We start from the raw sequence: 21,315 nt of genomic DNA, 5'->3' as shown, positions 1-21,315 counted from the left end.
AGCAGTGACTTTTGTCTTAATATTGTACTAGGAGACAACTGTTGCCTGAAAATTAGGCTTTGTCCCCCTTATGCTGGCTGAGAGTTATTCAGGCTGTCATACATGTCTTGCCTGCCTTCATTTCCCTAAAATGAAGCCTACTAAGTCATTTGCAGTTGCCTGTGTGAGTGGGGCTTGCTGTTGTTCAGAGCACAGGGCTTTGCCTGCTGCATACTCAGAGGAACTCGGCTGCATGAGGGAAGAGGTATCGTGTCTCCAAACCACAAGCTCCCATTTACTCTTACTGCTTACCAGTTCCTGAACATCCTAGTCTGTTGTGCCAAAAACATGTCATGAACACCGTCAAGTTTTAAGATGGTAGGTTGGAGGTTTTTTGGTGGGTTTTTTGGGTTTGTTTTTTTTAAATACACACCCGTTTCTTTTTTTCAGTAGCTGACTGCAGCAAGTAAGGTTTGTGGCGAGGTCTCTGCTTGGAGCATGAAGTCAGTGGAGCATGCCAGCTCCTGCCAGAGCTGTGGCAAGCACTGGCCAAGTCAGTGTGGGGCTGTGTCTTTGCAGCATCACCAGGGATTTCAGCCAGGCCTGCTGCAGATGAGCAGCAGCAGCGTGCAGAAGATGCTGTGCATACATATACCAGCAGGGTAAACTGCTATGAATTTTACCACAAAAATGCTGATCCTGCTTTTCCAACAGGATTGTTAGAAGTTGTGAGTAGAGCCGAATCTTCGAAGGCAATACTGAGCTGTTCAGGCTTTTTTTAAGTTGCCCGCCAGTGAAAACAATATATTTGCTTTCCTTGGCAACAATCTTGTGCAGAACACTTATTAATTCACTTGCCGAAGAAAACAGGACATACTCAGTTCAAGTGGTTCATTTAAGCCCAGGGTCTTCTAATGTTTCTCGCTGGTTTTGCACAAAGCCCTTTGAATGCTGAAATATAATAATACATGTGAATAGCCTTACTTCACGCTCAAAAAAAAAAAAGCTTTAAAACCTTTGCTGTAGAAATTAGAGTGCAGTTATTCAAATAAGTTTCCACCTTAGAATTAGATGGTTTGATGTTGCCCCTCCTACCTTCATTATCTTAACTAAAATTTCTCACAACACTTGTTCACCTTCTTTTCCTCTTCCCATTTTGTTGGTGCAGTTAAATAACTAGATCTTTGCAAAACATCTTGCAAAATAAATTAATTCTGTTTGTCCTAAGAACTGTATGACTACCTACATATTTTAAGGTCACTGCTTACACATTTTTTTACCCCATTTGAAATGGACTATTTGTTTATTTCTGTAATACTTTCGGAGGCTGATACTTGGTGAAATGCTGTGTCGTCCTGTGGAAATATTTTTCCCTTATTTGGAATGCATGTTCAAGATACTTTTATACGTCTCTGGAAAATAAACCCATGTGTTCCCCAAAGTCCTGAATCTCCAGACTGCCTTCATTGTCTAAGCTGACTTTTCCCCATGAGAGAGTCTACAGCCTTATTATTATTTCATCACCATTATCTTCATCTTTCAAAATTAATTTAAACTGAGGCAAGAGTGATGACAAAATCACATTTCATCAAAAGGTGCAGCAGCTTGCTGACGGTGATGGCTCAGCCGCTGAGCCAGCTTTGTTTTGGGTGTGACCATGGCAACATTATGGGAAGGAAATTACAGAGTTGTATTAGTATATTTATTCAATTATTTCACTTGCACTTCTCACCCAGATCCTAAGGGCAGTCTCTGTGTCATTTTCTCATCGAGAGCTTTTCCTCACCACAGTGGGGAAAGATTAAAATAACATGTCTGCCTCTCCCTTTTAATGTTTCTTGAGAAAAGTGGCCGCAGTGAGAGAGAACAAGTTACTTGGTGACTAAGGTAATTTTAATGCTTATGACACTGACCAGAGGCCAGCATAACTTTCAGACTGTGCCATGCTCTCTGCTGACCCTGGACCAGGGATTAAGCTCCAGATTCATGTGCTGGTGTGTGTGGCTCTATTACCCCTTGGTAAAATAAACTATAAAACTCTTTATCCCTCAGATTGTGCCATGTCTTGTCAGACCTGGTCTCTGTGTGAGAAAGTAGGAGGGTTTTTTTTGTTTTGTCCCCCCTCCCCACCCTGTGTTTGTAGGACATTGAGATTAATGGGCCTAGGTCTCTTGTTTGAGCTGAGTGAGCTCATTTAAGGAATAAGCTAAGAGAGACTAGCTTTGAGGGCAGTTGAACACCAGGACTGTCTCCAGAAAATTTGTGCAGCTCCCTGAAGACCACATACCACATTTGTAGTGAGGCACAGGTATTAATGTCACCCCCTCAAGAATGTCAGTGAAGTCTCTTGGTTTGAGACAGATAGATCAGCTCTTCTTAGCCACAGAAGATATGGGCTTTCACACATGAAATCATGGTATTTGTGGGATGACAGAGACAGACAGCCACTTCTGTCTTCCCAAGGCTTCTTGAGAGTGCTTGCCCTGTCCTCCTCACCCTTGCAGAGTGATGTCATTGTTTCCGTCTTGTGTATTTTATCTCCTTGGATACAGAGAAGGCAGGGGCTATAGAAACTGGGTGTGTGGCTGGCTTGGCCTTTGATAAGGCCATGCCTGTGTGGGCAATGCATGAAGCAATATGTATATAAAGTAACAACATCGCATTTTAAACAAGGGAACTGCTCTGGCATATCACAACCTGCTGGTTTTGGTTAAAAGGCGTTACTGCATGGATGTGGAATGTGTTGGGGACGCGGAGGGAGAGGATGTGGGAAGCCAGCCTTGTTGTTTTACCCCCCTACAATAACAAAACCCCAAACCCTTCCTAATTTCTAACCAGATTTCAAAGCATTGCAAACGATCTTTCCATAGCTGAAAAACCCCAAACAATAACAAAGGAAGAGGTGAAAGTAAAGGCCCTTCTAAATACTTGTGATCACAGCTGATGAAACATAGCATGGGGTAGAATTTGCCATGAAGATGTCCTCTCCTGAGCTGTTGCTGCATGTTTGGTGTGAGCAACCTCCTCCCTGGCACGCTGGCTGGGCAGGAGCATGGCCTTTGATCCCCAGGCAGCTTTGTGAGGGCAATGATGGGACTGGGGACGGATTTGGCTGCTGGTCTCCACTCTCCTTCCCTGCCAGTGGGACCAGAGTGCTCTCATTTGCTGAGGTTTGGTCAGGGGCCTGTGTTCCTAGAGCTGAGTAAACATTTATACTGGGAAATGTTTAATCTTGTTTCCTCTTGGCGTGGCTCTCGAGGTGTGCAATCCAGGATCGCCCGCCCCGCGCCTCTGGTCTCTGACTCGGGGTGCAAAAACCTCCTGTGTTCCTGGGGCCCAGTGGGCCAGTGGGTTTTGCTGGCTCGCTGGGCTGCTTTCGAGGCTTGTTGGGTCGCGGGGACTTTCATTTCTCCCCGCAGAGCCTGGGTGCTGATGGTTTTTTAATTGTAACATAAGATCAGAGTGATTCTGAGAGCTGGAGCTTCAGGAAGTAGCTGCATGTCTGTGTCTAAATCACGACTCTGCACCTGAAACAAGGTTTAGGTGGCTTCAAGCAGCCCCTCGCTCTGTACTCGACCTGCATTTCCTCAGGGGCGGGGACTTTCATTTCTCCCCGCAGAGCCTGGGTGCTGATGGTTTTTTAATTGTAACATAAGATCAGAGTGATTCTGAGAGCTGGAGCTTCAGGAAGTAGCTGCATGTCTGTGTCTAAATCACGACTCTGCACCTGAAACAAGGTTTAGGTGGCTTCAAGCAGCCCCTCGCTCTGTACTCGACCTGCATTTCCTCAGGGGGCCGTGGGGAGGTGGCCTGGGAGGGGGCAGGGGAGCGGGGTGCTGCAGCAGTGGGGCAGTAGCAGCTCCTCTGAGACTCCAGCCCTGCCAGCTGTCTTCAGGCCGTGCTGCGGGGAGAGGAAAACCCTGCTTCAGGGAGTGGAGTGCCTGACCCCTCACACCTTGGTTTAGTTTGTTTAGCAAGTACAAAAAGCTTCCAGGTTTTTCCTGTTTCTGGTGGTGAGGTCAGTGCAGCCAGAATGTCCTTGGCCACGTCACTGTGCAGTGGATGGGACCCAAGAGCCCACCCTTACCCCAGACCATCCCTAACCTGCCCGTGAGCATGTGGGGCCATGGAGTTTTCTGGGTGGCTCTGTGTTTCTGGTGCCTGGGATGTGTCCGAGCTCAGCTGATGGAGATGGCTCATCCTGGGCTGTCTGTCCACCTGCCTGCCTTGTTGACAGCTGGGAATTGCCCTGGAGTCCCATGCCCTGATTCCTGGGACAAGCAAGTCCCACGGTGGCAGCCATGTCCATCTCTGGTCCATGGCAAGGAAGAAACAGCTGCCAGCCGCTGGCTGGCCCTGGGCATGGAGGTGGCAGCTGATGCAGCTGTGGGGATTTCATGGGCTGGGCTTCAGCATTGCTTAGCGTGGCTTGGCACAAGCAGGACAAAAGGGAGGAAGGGGCCATTGTTTTCCCAGATAATTTCCCATGACGCAGCCTGAAGCCAGTGCGGTAGGAAATGGTGATCCGCTTCCTGCCCTGGCGCAGGGACATTTTCCCGGTCCCTGCAGCCTGGCACCGCAGCTGGTGGCTCACTGCCAGGAGGGCCGAGGTTGGCAGGGGAAGCCCCTTAGCACCCAGCTGTAAGGGCTGTGGTGCAGCGCCTGCAGCATCCCCATCTGCCCCTGGAGAGGGCTGCTGCCACTCTAACATCCAACACCCAAAAACCACATCTGGCAGGAGACTGGTGTATTTGACCTGAAGCTGGGGTCCTGCAAACCTTGTTTGTCCTTGGGATTGGGAAACAGCTTTTTCTCTGGGATGGGGGAGTTTGCAGTGGTGCCTGGAGGACTTGGGAGCACGTGGAATTGTGCTCCAAAGTCACTTGGAGCTTATTATTATAGAGGAGGTAGAGAGGGAGCTGTTGGAGGAATGGCTTAATTTTGAAAGTGAAGCAAGATGAGACCTCTCCAAGTTCAAAAGCAACACCCTGGCAGAAAGGTTTGTGCAGTTGCTAATTCATTTTAGCTTGGGCTAGTCACTCTGCCAGCCACCCTGGAGACATAGCTCTGCAAAGGAAAGAGGGGAGCAAGGGTTGGTATCTGTGCAGACAAAGCAATTTAACTGTCATTGTATCAGTTTATAGTGGTAAAATATTGCTCTTGAATATTCTACCTGGAGGCTTGGGAGCTTCCATACCCCAGCTTCAGACCAAAATAACTACTGCCGGTACTCCTGCTCACTTCTGACTGCAGCCAGGGCCGGCGTCAGGGGGCTGAGGCAGCGCCATGGCTTGCAGGAAGGGTGAGGCAAGCGCTTCCGTATCTGCCTGCAGATGCCAACTGAAGATGTCTCTGAAAAGATCTAATATTAGTCACACTCCTCCGTGCTCTGACAAATAAAGAGTGCGTCATGCTCTGACAGGATAAGAGCATGTCCTTGTGCCTGACTGCCAGTTCTTCCTTTGCAAACAGACTATCGCTTGCTGCTCTTGTAGTCCGTGCCCCAGCCAGGGATGCTGTTTAATGCTGCTTGCCCCCTTTTCCTTGGGTCAGTCCCAAGAATGCCACAGCCTTAAAGATACTGCAAACCCCAAGCATCTTGACTGCATAAACCAGGTGCTGACCCCACACATGCAGTGGTTTCATACTAGCATTTATCACTTGCCTGCTAGTGGACAGGTTTTTGGGAGTGTCACAGTTCTGATTTTTTTTTTTTTTCCCCAGTATTAAGTCAGAGACTCTCACATAAACACGTGATTCCAGGAGCTGGGGCTTTGACAAAACTGTTGCACAGCACAGGGCCTGGATTGGCAGTTCCAGCAAATCCCTAGGTAAATACATTTGACAGTGAGAACACGTTATCTTTTGACCTTAGGATCATGAAAGCACTTGTTCTTTGCAAATTCCTTCCACAGATCAAGCATGAAGAGCTGCCCATTGTGACAGGAAGTGCTGGAGAATTCAGATTATCCAAATAAGTTACTGCTCTTGTAATAGTTGTCTGTATACTCTCAGACATTGTCTGAGAGTAGACACCATCTACATTGCTCTTCAGATGGGCTTTTTCTAATCTAATCTGCACTGATATTTATTTAGCCTGTTATAAACACCCATATAGTCAGTGGTATCCACATGAGAGCTACTGTAAATGTCCTGATACTTTTGAAAGCTTCATTTATGGTCTTGGATATTATTACACAGCAGAAAACCTACCTGGTGGCCAAAAGTAGGTCAAAGTCTGCTATGGGGATTCTGCCTGAGTGCACGTTGCACTTCTTGGAATCAAAGCACTAATGTGGCTTCAGTTTCACGTCTGGCTCTCCTCTATCTGGTTGTCTGTTTTCTCAACACTTGTAGGAACTTAAACATCCTTGAGGCCTCCATCACTGTCAAACTGATAAAGGCTTGGCTGTCAGATTCAGAGGTCCTTGCTGGGGGTGGGAACATGCTCACATGCACGTGGAGTATATAATTGAGGCAGTTTACTTTCTTAAGAAATCAGAATTTTAAAAAAGTACTCTAAATTACTTCCCTGTCTCTAATTCTTGGTTAATACTTAAATGTTTCCACAGTACAGGTTGTGACATGATTTCAACTTTGAGCCTTTTTGGCCTAAGAGTATAAATCCTTTAGACTAAAACTTCTGCCTCTGTCTTTCATTAAACTGACTATTTATGTGCACATCTGAAACTCTCTCCTACTTGTGGCCTCCAAATGGTGGGCTAACTTGTGTATTTAATGCTGATATAAGATCACTGATACTTTTCCCCATGGTGTGATACAGAGGCTGAAGTAATTTTTTTTTTTTGCTAAAATCCACAGTTTCTGCCATGGGAAAGACTATTTTTATGAGCACTATTATGTGCTCTGAATGAGATTGCAACAAAGGGAGATTAGCTAATTACTCCAGGGTCTTTCTTCCTTTGGTGTGTGGGAAAGCTTCGTGGCCGATGTCCATACAGCCACGGGAGAGCAGTCTTGCCACCCCACACCTGAACATTTTGAGCTACCCCACTGATTTCAAATGACTTGCAACTCATGACTGCATTTAGATCTATGCCACCCTTCTCTGAGGGATCCTGTGCTGTGCTTGATGCCATAAATAGCATTTGAGTGCCATGAAGTAAGATGACTCCCATCTGTCAGTCTGGGAATGCTCACCAGCCGCCTAAGGAAATCTGGGGACATAAAAGTGATCTAAAGAAAAATCTGTAGGGGAATTTAGTCATCCTTGTTTCTAGTGAGTGTTTATCCTGTAACTATAGCTCTATCAAACAAATGCCCTGAGATGTTCAAAGCGGGCAGTGAAGGCCCACTTCACTGCTGTAGAAGTTAGCACCTGTATGGAGTGGGATGGGGAACCAGTTGAATTAATTAGAGCTGGGAACCATGGGCCCAGCATTTAAGGGCCCTGTTTCATCCTGTGCCTCTAGGCATTAGCCACTTCACTGTAGTGAAGCCATTCCCAATCTCTACAGCTGGCTGAAACATTTAAAAATGTGCATTTTTGTGCCATCTTTTAGCTCAGAATATTTCAACTGTTTCTGTGAATGTTAGTCTTTTCTTCTGGCTTCTCTAGTGAGCCCCCAGTGTGCTTTCTTCTTGCGTTGGTCAAGTGTCTTCTCTGGGGAGAAATAAGCCCTGGATGTTATCATCTCTGCCCCAAGGCTGCTGATTCCTTGAACTGTTGATGGGGCTTAGAAATTTCTTCTTTTTTTCCGTGCTGCCTGTGATTCAGAAGAGTCTTACCTCATGTCTTATTTAACTTATCTAAGGAAAGACAAACTTTCAGATGTCATTGAAGAGTGCTTCTCTTTCTGCACCTCATCTTCACTTTTCCATAGAAATCAGCCCTGCTTTCAGAAATTGCAAGGAATACTTAAAATCAGGAGCTCACAGGTATGTGTCAGCTTGAGCTAATAACTCTGGCAGTGTTTCTGAGCTCTTATGTTCCTGACATGTCAACTCTAAAATGTCCTGAAGGTCAGCCTGAAGCCATCCAGGACTGGGCTGGGGGCCCTTGTGACATGTGGAACGCGCTTGCCTTCTTTGGTGGTCCTGGTCGCATGCTCCTCAGCTGACACCACACGCAAAGACCACCATTGCGGTGGCTGCTTGCTCTGGGCTGCCCTGTCACATCCCACCTGCATGCCTGAGCACCTCTGATTTTTGCCTTTACTCCTTTGCATGCAGGAAATAAGGCACATAGGAAGTGCACACAACCGGAGCGCGGTGCCCTTCACTGCTGCCACGGCTTCTGCCCCCAGAGTGATCACTGCCCAGTACAACAGCCCAGCAGGCCTCTACTCCTCAGAGAACATCCAAACCTTCAACAGTGCAGTGGAGTCAAAGACATCACCTGGGGTCGTGGAGCCTACCAAACCGTAAGTATCTTCCTCACCTCTCCCTCCCTGCCCAGGCCCCCAGGGGAAGGCTCCAGGAGACGTGAGGTTGCTGCAAGGGCACCAATTTGTTAACCCAGGAAAGCTCTCTTTCAGGGCAAGGGAAGGAGCAGAGACACGAACGTGGATGTGGTTCCCAGGGGCAGGACTTGGAGGAGCAGGGAATGTTTCATGAGGTGCAGAAATGAAATTAATGCTGTTGTGTTTCTTTGTTTAGCAGAGACCGACGCAGTTTCCACGTGCACTCAGCGTGACATACCAGCCCGCTGGTCTGAACAGGTGCCTGATAGCTCCTTAGGAGCACTTTGTAAAGTTAGCGGTTTGTGCTGGCTTTGTGGGCGATGCTGGGCAGGAAGGGTACCAGCTAGCGCAGGAAGCACACGTGTCCCCGTTCCTGGCTGGCCTGGGATTCATAGATAGGCTCTGCCTAAGTGTGGATCTTTCTATTTTTTATTATTGAACCTTATTTTTTACAGAAGTTTTAAAAAGTAGCTGAAACATTCATACCCATGTGAGCTATTTTATATATGGGATTGGAAAGAGTCCCAACCTTAAACGGGCCTGTTGATTTTTGTGGTTGCATCTGAGCTTCTACCAAAGACATTACTTTTTCCCAGAAATCCAGAGTTCCTCTTTTTTCTTTCGAAGCAATAAATCAGGAGCTTTCTGAAATCTTTCTGGCTGTGTTCATCAAGTTGCTTAACTGCCCTAAGTCTCTGTATAGCAGTACCAAACTGCCTGGAAAACTTTGGCCACTTTTACAACAAAAGCTGCAAGAACAGCGCTTTAGGTGATACTCGACTAAATACCTGACTTGTGAATGGGGAAACAAGAGTAACTTCAGCCTCTGCTTTTGCAGGGCACAAAGACCTGAGATTTTGGTTTAACACAGGCCTGAAAACTTGCCCCTGACTGAAACCAGCTTTCCGCACTGGCAGCCCAGTCTGCAGCATGGGCCCTTCTAGGCAGAGTTACAGTGCTGCAGACGAGGTGACAGATGTTTGTTCCTCATTTGCTTCTGTTAGCCCTCAGCAGCCTCATTCAGGGGCTGAGCAAAGGCAGACCAAAGACAAAAGACATCTGACTTTATGTTAGCCTAATGGGACCATTTGGCAGTCAAATACCACCTCTGGTCTAGTCTGGAGTCCCGTCCAGGTGAGGGCACTCCCTGAAAGCTAGGTATATTTGGCTGGAAACTTGTGCGTGATCCCTTTTTCTTGCAGGGATCAGCAAAGAGAGGGGTTTCTTCTAGTGCTGTGGCTCACTGTACTCCTCCTAGCAGGAAGGGCCATTGCCAGCCTTGCTGCAAGTGGGGTACATGACATCGCTTTCATCTTTGCCTTGCTGAAACACAGCAAGTTGCAAAGGAATGCTGGGGGGACTGTGAGACCCTTCAACACTAATACACTTTTGTTTACAGAGTCATCAAAAGCAAATGAATTGCTGCTGGTTTTCAATGAGAGCCAGGGGCCTCACCCTGCCATTAAACACCCACTGTCGTCTCCCCAGTGCACAAGCACAGGATGTGTAGGTTCTCCCTTCACACAGCATTCCAGCTGCCTTTAAATTCCCACCCATCTGTTTTACCAAATTATTTGTACGTGGCTGACCTTGCTCTGGGTTTACCTGGCATTTATCTGCATCCCCATCCTGCACCCAGCAGACACACAGCCTGTCTGAACCTGGCAGCCTGGTCCTGTCACTGCACATGGTGACATGACACAGGAACCTGGTCCATGGTCTGTCCTTACAGAGTGTGTGATGTAAATGCAGGGCTGTGGTACAGACAGAAACACCAGCAAACATCTCCACTGGATTTGGTCTCGCAAAGCCAGCAGGGAGGGCAGGGAGAATCCCACTGATGAGTATATCAGAGACGAGATTGCCCCTTTGTAGGTTGCCCAGGCTAGCTTTGGGAAGGGCAGCAATGAAGGTGGCATTCCTTGGCTGGACAGTGGGACTATGAATGTGTGCTCAGGTAGCTAGTTCATAGTGAAACCCCTGCTGCCATGTCTTCATTGCTTTTACAACCCCTGCGTTTGCTCATCAGTAGAGCAACTGCATTTTAGTTTTTGTGTGGACATACGTGGAATGTGAGGTGAGAGCCACAGCATGAGCCAGAAGCCTTTAATGTAAAGTCATGAGTTCAGTGGTGTGTCTGTCCGGCACAAGGAATAGATAGTATTCTGCAACTGCTTGTATCGCTTGGAGTATTTGGTTTAACCCTTCATTAATTTCTTCCTTCTTTCTTTTCTTACTTCTCTGCATTTTCCTTCAATTCCACAATGTAAAACCCAAATGAACCCCCAAACAACCACAACTCAAACTGCCCGTGTGAACACCTGGGCCCGTAGCCGCCCATTGCCAACAGGCGCGATGCAGGCTCCCTTCGCCTCCGTCTATAACCCTCTGCAGGCGCAGAGCTCCGAGCCGCTGCAGCGGAGGCACAGCACCTCCTCCCTCCCCAGCCAAGTTCGAGTGGGGCCCCAGCAGCTGAAGCATGCAGCCCAGGTCTGCCCCAACAGCCCCGTGGAAGTGGAGGTGCCGGGACTCAAAGTGCTGCACGTGCAGTTCAATTCTCCCCTGCAGCTCTATTCGCAGAGCAACATCATGGATTCCCTGCAGGGGCAGATCTCTTCCATTAGCCCCGATTTCCCCAGGTAACCTGCCCACTGCCTCCGCAGCCAGCTCAGCGCATCCGTTCATCTGCGTCTCAGTGTCCACGAGTGCCTCATCCCTGTCTGTGGTTCATGGCATTATCTGGTCACAAGGAAAAAGCATTTACATTTCACTTTCCGACATTAGTGCATGACTCTTCACAGGAGCTTTCTCTGCATTGTGTCTGTGTCCAGCACCGCAGGAAGCACCAAAACAACTTCAGCCTGTCAGTGTGTCTGTCAGGGCCTTGACCGCAGCTGGTAGCTTTCCTGCAGATGGATTTGCTGGGGGCAGGAGAGTGCTTTAGCCTGAAAGCTGATGTTTTCCTTCACTGAAATGACTGTTATTATTTGTGACTCGAAGGTGCTGCTGCACTTGCCCTCGTGTTTTTGTTTTGCTGGCTGCGAGCTGGGCTGTGGGCGTGCACTGGGCGTGTTTCATTTCAGGCTGAAGCAGGTCCCCATGGGTCTCCAACTTTGGCTGATAAAGACTTGTGAGTTTGGAGAAGCCTGGGCAGGCACCAGGCACATGGAGGACCCAGTTTGTGTTCTCAGCCCTGAACGCTTGTCTGCACAGGTTGCTGCCCATGGGGCTGTCTCTTTGCCTGTAGGAGCGGAGGATGCTCAACGTGCTCCTTGGTCTTCAGGACCTGCGGAGAGCCTCAGCATCACAAGGCCGGGTCCCCTTTGGTGTTTGCTTTGTGGCAGTTGGGAACCAGCTGGCCTATGCCTCTAAATGACAGCTCACAGGGTTTTACAGGGAAGACTTTAGTATCGAAATGGGTGAAGGAGAAAGCACGTTTAGCCATCTCACAGGAGGGCTCCAATCAAGGCTGAGTTGTTTCAGAAGATGTGAACCTTCAGCAGAGTTACCCTGCTGTGTGACCAAGCAGCTTGCAGCTATGTGACCTGTGGTCCAGGGAGGTGGTCAGTCCCATGGCCTCCGTGGAACAGAGTGAAAGGGCACAGTCAGATCTCATAGCTCCTTGGCTCCTCACAGTCTGGTCCTGGGCTGAGCACCACATGCTTCAAAGCAGAAGAGTTGGCATCCTCACCCATGGATGCACACAGCCAAGCTGTGCTGTGTGCCACCAGCCAAGAGAAAATGGGAGGCTGTGGATTTACTCCTGCCTTGTTTCTCAGTCCAGTTACTTGCTGTAAGTCAGTGCTCTGGCTTGTAGTGACGCTGTGCTGGTCCAGACAGCTGATAACACTCACAAAGGAGCCCCAGGCATTGGCAATTGTTTCATTGCAAAAGTGAGTGCTCCAAGTACTCGGCCTTCCTCTAGCCCAGCTCTGAGATCCTTGTCATGTGCTTGCTTAAAACAGTAAAATGACAGTAGTAAAGAATAAGCTGTGCTTTTCCGAAGACACTGTGCAAGGATGTGTATTTATGGTTTTTATTACCATCTTCTTGCCAATTTTCAAAGCTCAGTGATCCAGTCAGCGTTGCAAGTTCCCCATGGCAGAAATGGTGAAATCCAGTAATGGCTGTATGAGTCTGAAATCCCGTAAAGGTTGTTTGAGTTGTCCCCTACAAATTTTAAAATAAGGTACCTGTGTATCAGGAGGTGCCATAAATCATCTGACATACAGAGACTCATTATCCTGCAGGCACAGTTCTTGTGCCTGTGGCCTTGAGCAGTCAAAAGATGCGTGTGCTTCTGGGTGGTTTTTTTGTTCTTTTCTTTTCTTTTCTTTTCTTTTCTTTTCTTTTCTTTTCTTTTCTTTTCTTTTCTTTTTTCTTTTTTTTTTTCTTTTCTTTTGCACCATAGCCTTCTGCTCTGACAAATCTGAGGTATTTCACTCTGCTGGTACAAATTCTAGGATTTGAGGGGTTTTTTTGTAGTCTTTTGGAAGTCTTGTATATGCAAGTATATCTATAGGGTGCATACCTGGAAGAGCTGATCTGTATGTTTTGCACACTGTCACAATGCATGGTTGAAATCTGATGGCTTTGTTTGACTCAAGTGTTTGACTCAAGATGATTTAGCCTTTGCTTTTTGAATGCATGTTAGTGAAACATTCTTAGTATGCAAACTGCAATGACAGGCTTCTTGCCTAATGTTTTCATGGGAGTATATGAGTTTACATAAGAGGAATGTAATGTGGAGCATGGATTCATTTGGGATAACCTAGGTCATTTTCTGTGTAATAGAAGGCACAACATTATTCTGTTTTGGATGAGAGGCATTTCAGTAAATGAGATTCAGGCTTTAAGGGTTCAACTGCTTGCAAGGGTTCAACTGCAATGTGCTTCCTGCTCCACTGAAAATTACTAAAGATGGAAACATTTTATTAAATTCTTTTTATGGAAATAGCATTTTGTAACACGTGTGATGATTTTACCTCTGATGCTTGAAGAGTTTGTTAAGTAGGGTAACTCCCAGATGACTCAATTGCACATTGACATGGAAAGTATGCAGTTGCCTCCTCAAGGAAAAGATTTCCCTCTGCAATTTAGTCTGAACTGCAGGATGTTTATGTACTTTTCAGGCAATCATGGGGTGCACGGATGGTGAAACTTGATAGACCATTTACATTTATAAGACTGCATTATGTAACTGAGCTGTCAGAAGAGACTTGTCAGTTGTCCCATTTTTCCAGAGATGTTTTATTCCAGCCACAGAATACAAGGCAGGCAGAAACCTCATGTATCCTTTAGTCCGTCCCCTAGCCCAATATTTAGTCAGTTTAAACCATTGACTTAAATCATTCCCAGTGCATATTTGTCCAGACTCTTTTAAAATCCTTTAGTATGGAGGCTGCTCGCCTGTCCATGGCAATGTCCTCTGGTATTTCAGTGTCTGTCTGTTGGAAAGCTTTTCCCAAGGGATATTCTGAATATCCTTCTGCAGTTTTAAGCCTGTAGTTTAGCCTATACCCACTGGATGTGGAGAACATCTTCAGTACTGCCTCCAGCCTCTTTTGTTTTCCCCTAAAGACCCTTCCAGTGGTACAATGACCACCCTTTCAGCCACCCTGCACTATGAAGAGCTGCCCCTGAAGCACCTCGGGCTCTAGGCTGAGGCTGCAAGTCCCTCTGACATGAATGGTTGCAGCAGCAGCACCTAAGGAGGCAGCTGTAGGGAAGGCTTATTAGTCTTAGCAGGCAGAAATCTCCTCTGCCCTTGACCTGCTCATTAACCTTAGTTAAATGCTGTAAGTGGGCTATGGCTCAGTCTCCACCTGTAAAATGGAAATACCAACACTCACTTGAAAACCAAATTAAATTATTGCCAATCAGAGGATCTTCTAGTGAGATCCTACAGCTGTTACTTTGTGAAGGTGGCATTTAGGACCGATTCATAATGTACTTGCTAAGATTTCTTTTTAATGAAATAAACTTTACATAATTTGAGATTCACAGTGGTGTAAGGTATCAGTCTGAAGTAGTTTATGCATACAAGGAACATGCATGGATGGCTCAGCTACCATGTCGAATTCCCATCCCAGCACAAGTTCTTTATTTTCCTATTAACAGAGCAGTAATTTCCTGGACAGAAAGTTTTAGTTTCTGGAGTATACAGTAATTGCAAAGCAGGGAGAACACTTGGGGACTGGACAGGGGCAGTTGGCGAGAATGTGTTGACAGTGGCATACGTGGATAGCCCAGCGTGCCAATCCCACCCGGGCTGCGGCTGTCTTGTGCGAGCACATCCAGCACCTCTGTGTTTTATGGCGTCTTGTGCATTTATTTTGCCCAGTCATTCTTTGGTCATATGATGCATTGTGAAAATTTTGCTAGAGGGACTGGCTTTAAGTTTCAGCTATTTAACAAGTGTGTTCTCTGTTCCTTCCTCAGTTTAGATCAGCATAACCAGCCCCCAGGCGGCATCGTCATAGACAGAGAATCTGAGGTTTACAAGATGCTCCAGGAGAATCAAGAGTCAAATGAGCCGCCCAGACAATCTGCTTCCTTCCTCGTGTTGCAAGAGATTCTGGAGTCAGAAGAGAAAGGTGAGAACTCACTGCACACCTAATTTGAGTGTGCTTTTCCCTTTTGCCATTCCTTGGGCTGTATATGGTATTTAAGAATAACATCTAAAACTTTATTTTCCTTCCGTATCTGGTGATTGTTCAAGGTAGCATGTGTAGATTGTTTCCACAGAAACAGACCCTTTCACTAACTTTACTCCTGAATTCCTCTCTTTGATTAATTTCAGTGTGTATGGGCCCATATCATTGCTTACTCATTGAGTGCTCAAAAAATGAAACCCTACATTTAGTTATCAAGAATGAATTTTAAAAGTTGCAAAAACTCTTTGCTTTCTGAAGTTTTACCCCTTTAAGATAATATTCACAGATTAAAGATCATTTTATATTCAAGACTTTGAATGGTATCACAAGATAGGGCTCTTCAGTGAGTCCTAAAGCTTCTGATCTCCCTCCCTCTACACAAGAAAAAGGATCCCCTTCTGCAGCTGAATGTAAAAATGTGGCAACTGGGTTACAGTGAGCAATTCATAACTTTTAATCTCTGAAACTTCACTCTGCTTGGCATTCTTGATCTGACATCTGGACTTGTGCAGTTCAGGGCTATAGACTTTAAGATAAAAAAGCCAATTAACTTAGGTGGGGGCCAGACTGTGCTCTCTTCTCCCCTTGAATAAAATAAAATAAACAAATAAATAAGAAAAGAATTCCAAGAATGACTTTTTTTCCCTTAGGCGAGTTGAGACTGTCTTTTGTGTTAGCTTGGCAGTGGAATGTTCAATTTCATCCAACAAAAGCCTGGTGCTGAGATATCTGCCACAAGGGGAAACAGATCAGCCAAGCGCTGGTAGGTCTGAGGGATCTGTAAGGAAAGAGCAAAATGAAGGAAATAAGGAAACAATAGGAATAAAGAAACCAGGATCTTGGAGTCTTTAATATGCTGTTAAAATACCTACCTGAAAGCATCTTTTAAATATTGAGTGTTTGAAACTTACCCTTCAGGGTTCAGCTCCTGCATGGAAGGGACTGGAGTAGCCGGGACTTCCCACGCATCCAAAGTCCTCCTCGGTGCTTAGTAGTGCTGAAGAAGATAAGAAGCAAAAGCCTCTCTATTTTCTCTTTCTTTGAAGATTTGCAGCACTATTGGGATTCTCTGGCACAAGGTTTGCCTACCCGATCACAGGCAAGGGTAGGCTTTGGCATTGCTCCACCAAGAGCTGATAATCACCCGTGCAGAGCAGGGCCGGGAGGTTACGCAGCCCCAAAGGAATGTCTGTCCCGAGGAGACAGTGCCCCTGCCTGCCACACTGCTCGGCCTGGCTCAAACACCGCTGCTGAGTCAGATCATGTCCGTGCTGATGAACAGCAGATAAATAGCACATTTGTTGGCTGCTTCTCCAAGCTCATCTTCAGGTGATGGCTTGAGAGTAGCAGCAAGGAACTATCTCCTCAGTTGGGACAAGTCCCGCGGGGCGTCACTGACTGTATGGGCTGTGCTGACTTACACCAGCTGAGAGCCTGGCCCTGGACACGGGGTCTGTGTGTGGGTGCTGGTGTGTGGCAGCACCACGGCTGGGCTGTGTTTAGCCCTGACCCTGTGCTCTTAGGTGGAGGGTGTTTTGCAGGGTGGAACAGGTTATGTTTCCTGTAGGTATTTGATTAAGCTGATTCCTTTAGAGAGATATAAAAATATGCTGTCAATGTTGTTGATGTCAGCAAAGGGCTGTTTGAGGCAGAAGGAATGAGCAGAGGTGATAGGGAAGAGCCTGAAAATGTGGTTGCTGCTGCTTCCTTCCCAGCAAGGGTCACTTGCAGTAACTGTCAGCGGCCAGGTGCTTCCTGCTGTGTTTGGAGGGTGCATGGGCTGTAACCCCCATGAGGGAACTTGCACTTTTGGACCAGCATCTCTGCATGGAGCTGGGTGCAAACCTCTGAGCTGAAGGCTGGTCCACGGGTTAGCAGTGGCGCTTGGGCCGTTCTCTGCTGCACTCAGCTGGGTGACAGGGAGGTGGAGTGGGCAGTTCCCCAGCTTTTCCCCTCAGCTCTTCTGTCAGTGGTGCTGGCCCAGACTGTGACACGTGTCTGACCTTGCTGGTCACCAGGGTGTGCCTTTGGAGTTTGTCCTTCCCTTACACCAGGAACAACTGGTGCAGTGTGCTCTTGGCTTGACACTAGTCAGAAGGGTTTTATCAGTGTCCCTCCAAGTCTGAGGTGGCACGGGCCTGCCCATCGACCTCTGTCTCTGGTGAAACATCCTGCGAGCCTCTGCAGCCCTCCTTCCCTTGTTGCCTGGTGTTGAGCCTCTTGCAAAAGTCCGAAAGATAAGACTAGCCACATCAATGGTGTCATTCTGCAAGAGGCTCACCTTTCACTGCAGATATTTAAAGGATTGCCTCTTACCCTGTATCTAGGATCTGCTGCCATTGTAGGCACCCACGTCAGCAGATGTCTCCAGACAAAAACCTGCAGGACATCCCATCCCCCGAGAGGTTGCAGTAGGGCAATACTGTCCCTGGAGCATGCTACACAGCAGCAGGAGAGCGCAAGGGCCCTGCTACAACAAAGGAGTTTGTTAAATCTTCCAGGAGTCTTGGAGGAGCCAGCCCCAACATACACCAGACAGCAGACCAGAAAAGGACTTTGATGGTCCTCCCTAGGCTGCCAGGACACCCATCTCCTCTTTCTGAGCCCAGATCTGGCAATCAGCTTGACCCTGAATGTGTGATCGGGACATGGCAGGCAGACTCCAGTGCTGCCAGGGTTGGGGCCGAGGCTTTGCTTTGTGCATCTGTGCATGCGAGACACATCAGCTGAAGTCTGATGGGCTTTTAAGATGAGACAGTATCTCATCTGACTGCCCACAGTCTCAGGCCCTCGGGTTTCCAGGGCCAGGTTCAGCTGTGTCCCTCCTCTCCTTCCTTCCCACACACCCCTAAATCCCCACCCCCTTTCCATGCATGAATCCCTGCCTCAGAGCTGGGGTTAAACAACATCACCCCTCTCTAGCAGAGCATCTGCTTGGGAGGAAGAGCCTAGAGCCACGCATCTCACATGCTCTGAAGCACTCTCCTTCCACCCCCAGGAGACCCTACCAAACCATCTGGATTTAGGAGCGTCAAAGCCCCCACCACAAAGGTGGCCTCATCGATTGGGAATGCCCAGAAGCTGCCCATGTGTGAGAAGTGTGGATCTGGCATTGTGTAAGTAAGGCTGTCCCTGGGGCTGCAGGCTGTGGCCAAGCATCCCGTGGCTGTGCGGGGCTGAGGCACTGCACCTGAAACACTTCACCTACCCACATCCAGTGCATCCAGGAGCCAGCTCAAGGCATGGTTATTCTCACCAGCTTGGACAGCGCTATCTTTGCAGGTCCCCACAGCGAGGCAGGAGTTGGGTTTCCCTCGACAGATTGATATCAGCGGATACCAAAGCAAGTCCCTATGAGACAAATCTTGAAACAGTTGTTGCTGCAACTTTCAGGCTTCCTACCTGAAATCTGTTTACAGTGCCCAGAAACAAAACGGCCTTTCCATTCAGAGTCTGTATAATTAAAGCTTTACACATTTTGGTGCTCCCAGCCATGGAGCGGTGACTTGCTTTGGTGGTCAGAGGCAACGTGAACCAGGAGAGCTGCGTTCTGCTCCTGGCTGTGTTGTAGGTCCACACATCTCCACCGGGTCAGCACAGACATAATTTTTGTTGTCTCTATGTGGGTATATCCGACTTCCAGCACAGCAGGCACTGGGTTCAATACAGAGCTGCTGTACCTGACAGCACAAGGTACCCAACCCACGTCTTTGATTTGCCATTCAGTTTCTCAACCGCAAATAACAATCAACTCCAGCAGTCAAGTGCTGGTAGCCCACCTGCATTGTCATGGAAGAATTCAGAGTTCTCCCGTGCTGCCCACCACAAGCTATCAGATTGTTGCTGAGACCCACTACACTGTGACTGCATGATCCTGGCATGCCTGGAGCACCAAGGACTAGCAGAGTCATTACAGAGGCAATCCATACCCCATAAAATATGAATCAGAGACAAACCCTACAATTATTCTACCAGCTGGGTGGATCTGGAGAGAAAGCACAAGGCTATGAATAGCACTAAAAACTAATGAATTACAGAAAATATAGATGGCTGCTGGAACAAAATGATACTGCTGGCAAATTGTTGTGTTGCTGCTGGTGGTAGTTAAGGAGTTGCTATGTAGTTGTCCTCATCATCTGCTGAGTTAAGCTGTGAAGTTTTCCAGCAAGAGCTGGCCTGTGTTTGGCTGGATCTGTTCACTGCAGCTCCCAGGCAGCACTGTCTGAGATCAGAGCCAGGATCTGGTCTCTGTGCTTCTCCCACACATACCTGGCATTGTAAGTCACTAGCAAAAGGGCCGTGGGTGGCTGTGGAGCCTTCATCCCCCTCAGCTGGTGGCAGGCAGTAATTTCTGGATCTGTTCAGCAATCCAGTTGGTTTGGACCTGGATTTTTGCCCACCTACATGGTCAAGTTGATGCCTACCAATTGATCCTGGGCATTTGAAAGCTGTTTTACTGTCTCCAGCCATCAGCTAAAGTTGCCATCGCAGTGATTCTTGCCACCACAGGTGATAGGACTGTCCCTGTGAAACTTAGGCAGGCCAGTGCTAGGAAACACTTCAACAGGAGGCCTCCTATGCCAGCACATGTTGGGCTCTAAAAGTGCTGTTAACATCTGCCTGACCAGAGCTAGGGCCTATGCCTTGATTTGTCGGGAGCAGGACAAAATTGTCCACCTTCAGCGCTGGTGTGGGTCTGGGCTGGGTGGGAGGTGGCTGGGGAGGAGGGAAGCGGTGGTGGGTGCCTGGCATTGAGGGGTGCTGGTTCCTTCCCCAGAGGTGTGTTTGTGAAGATCCGGGACAAGCAGCGTCACCCCGAGTGCTACGTGTGCAGCGACTGCGGCACCAACCTCAAGCAGAAGGGACACTTCTTCGTGGAAGATCAAATCTACTGTGAGAAGCACGCGCGGGAGCGGGTGGTTCCCCCAGAGGGCTATGAGGTGGTCACTGTCTTCCCTAAGTAAACTGTGCTGCTCACAACGCCAGAGTGGATGGTTTCTCCTCTGCTGCTTTTCCTTGGAAAGCATTGTCCCTGCCCCCACTGCCAAATCTTGTTTGCAGTAAGGAATGCTAGGCATGGCTTTGAATTTCCTCGCCATTATTAATCCTCCATCTGTTCACATGAGATGTCACTAATTGTTCAACATTCTTTTTGTCTCCTCTTTCACTGTTTTGGTTTGGTTTTTTAATACACATTACGATTTATTTTTTTTCCTCCTTTGTGCTGTCAATAGCACAGGAAAATCAGAGGCCAAAGTCAGATTATCACTCTTCTGTGTCCTGGCTATTTGCCTTCTATTTGCATTCAATAAACGGGGTGAATCCACCAGGCAGCTGTGTCTGCTTTCTCCTGGTGGGGTTGATGTGAGGAGGGGGGCACATGCCCCATGTGCACTGGATGAAGGCCTGATGGGATGAGCTGAGGTGAGGTTATTTCTCTGCTCACACCTCTGAATGAGCTGCTGGCTCTTCTTTTGCTGTAAAAATAAATGGTTTCCAAGACACATTGTCATCTTTGCTTTAAAACAAATTGCCAGAGGTTGAAAAACAGGAGGATTTGTAGCTGCATACAGACGTTTTCTGGTAGGCACAGGGCTGCCTGTAGCCCTGGGGTTAGTGGGTGCATCTGGAACAGGTACAGGCATGGTCCTGTGCCTGTCCTGGAAAGTCCTGGCTCTCTTCAGCAACACTTGACTGCTGTGACCTGTTTCCCCACCTTTACAAGGAATCACACCACAGCACAGCTGCCTCCCCCTCCCCCACCCCCCCCAAAAAAGCCAACCCAAACAAAAAAAAACCCCAACCAACCAACAAACAAAACCCCAAAACCAAACAACAACAAAAAAACCAACCCCAAAACCCAGTCATCATCTGAGGCAAAGCTGACCCATCACCAAGATTGTAAGCCTCCCACTGTTCAGATCACTTGTACAGCTTTTTGGCAGGTTGAGGAGAGGACTAGTTCACAAACCCAGTTAAATTTAGCTCATCCTCTCAGCCTCCTTCTATGGGCAGTGGCAAGCGAGCAAGGATGGCATAGGATGGCATAGCTCAAACAGCAGGCTCCTCGTCAGGCTCATCCCTGGGAAAAGCCTGGCTTCTCCGTGCCCCCGGAACATGCCTGCACACACACCTGCACAAACCCCAGATCAGATACTGATACAAACAGCTTTATTTTTCAAGGGAGGGGGGGAGGGGGTGTTTTTTGGCCTGCTGGGGTGTCATCTCCCCTCACTGCTGCAAATGGGGGCTAATTC

The 21,315-nt window shown here is 47.8% G+C and overlaps 1 protein-coding gene across 2 annotated transcripts in view; it reads left to right on the top strand.

Annotated features, from left to right (window-relative positions):
• Positions 1-20,385, top strand: part of PDLIM1 (PDZ and LIM domain 1) — a 31,056-nt gene extending 10,671 nt beyond the window's left edge. Inside the window, exons 3-6 of one of the 2 annotated variants that reach the window (XM_010163681.1) lie at positions 8,173-8,363; positions 14,844-14,998; positions 18,057-18,174; positions 19,836-20,385. In XM_010163681.1, coding sequence (XP_010161983.1) covers positions 8,173-8,363; positions 14,844-14,998; positions 18,057-18,174; positions 19,836-20,022 — 651 coding nt within the window. In that variant the 3' untranslated portion in view covers positions 20,023-20,385. Of the gene's footprint in view, positions 1-8,172; positions 8,364-10,649; positions 11,042-14,843; positions 14,999-18,056; positions 18,175-19,835 lie in introns of those variants that run through there. The other variant, XM_010163680.1, reaches the window with a different exon arrangement.
• Positions 20,386-21,315: the final 930 nt, after the last annotated feature.

This window comes from Antrostomus carolinensis, unplaced genomic scaffold (assembly GCF_000700745.2).
Source record: "Antrostomus carolinensis isolate BGI_N321 unplaced genomic scaffold, ASM70074v2 scaffold25652, whole genome shotgun sequence".
Taxonomy (NCBI): domain Eukaryota; kingdom Metazoa; phylum Chordata; class Aves; order Caprimulgiformes; family Caprimulgidae; genus Antrostomus; species Antrostomus carolinensis.
The sequence above is the reverse complement of the archived record's forward strand: the minus strand, read 5'-3'. Positions and strand labels throughout refer to the sequence as shown.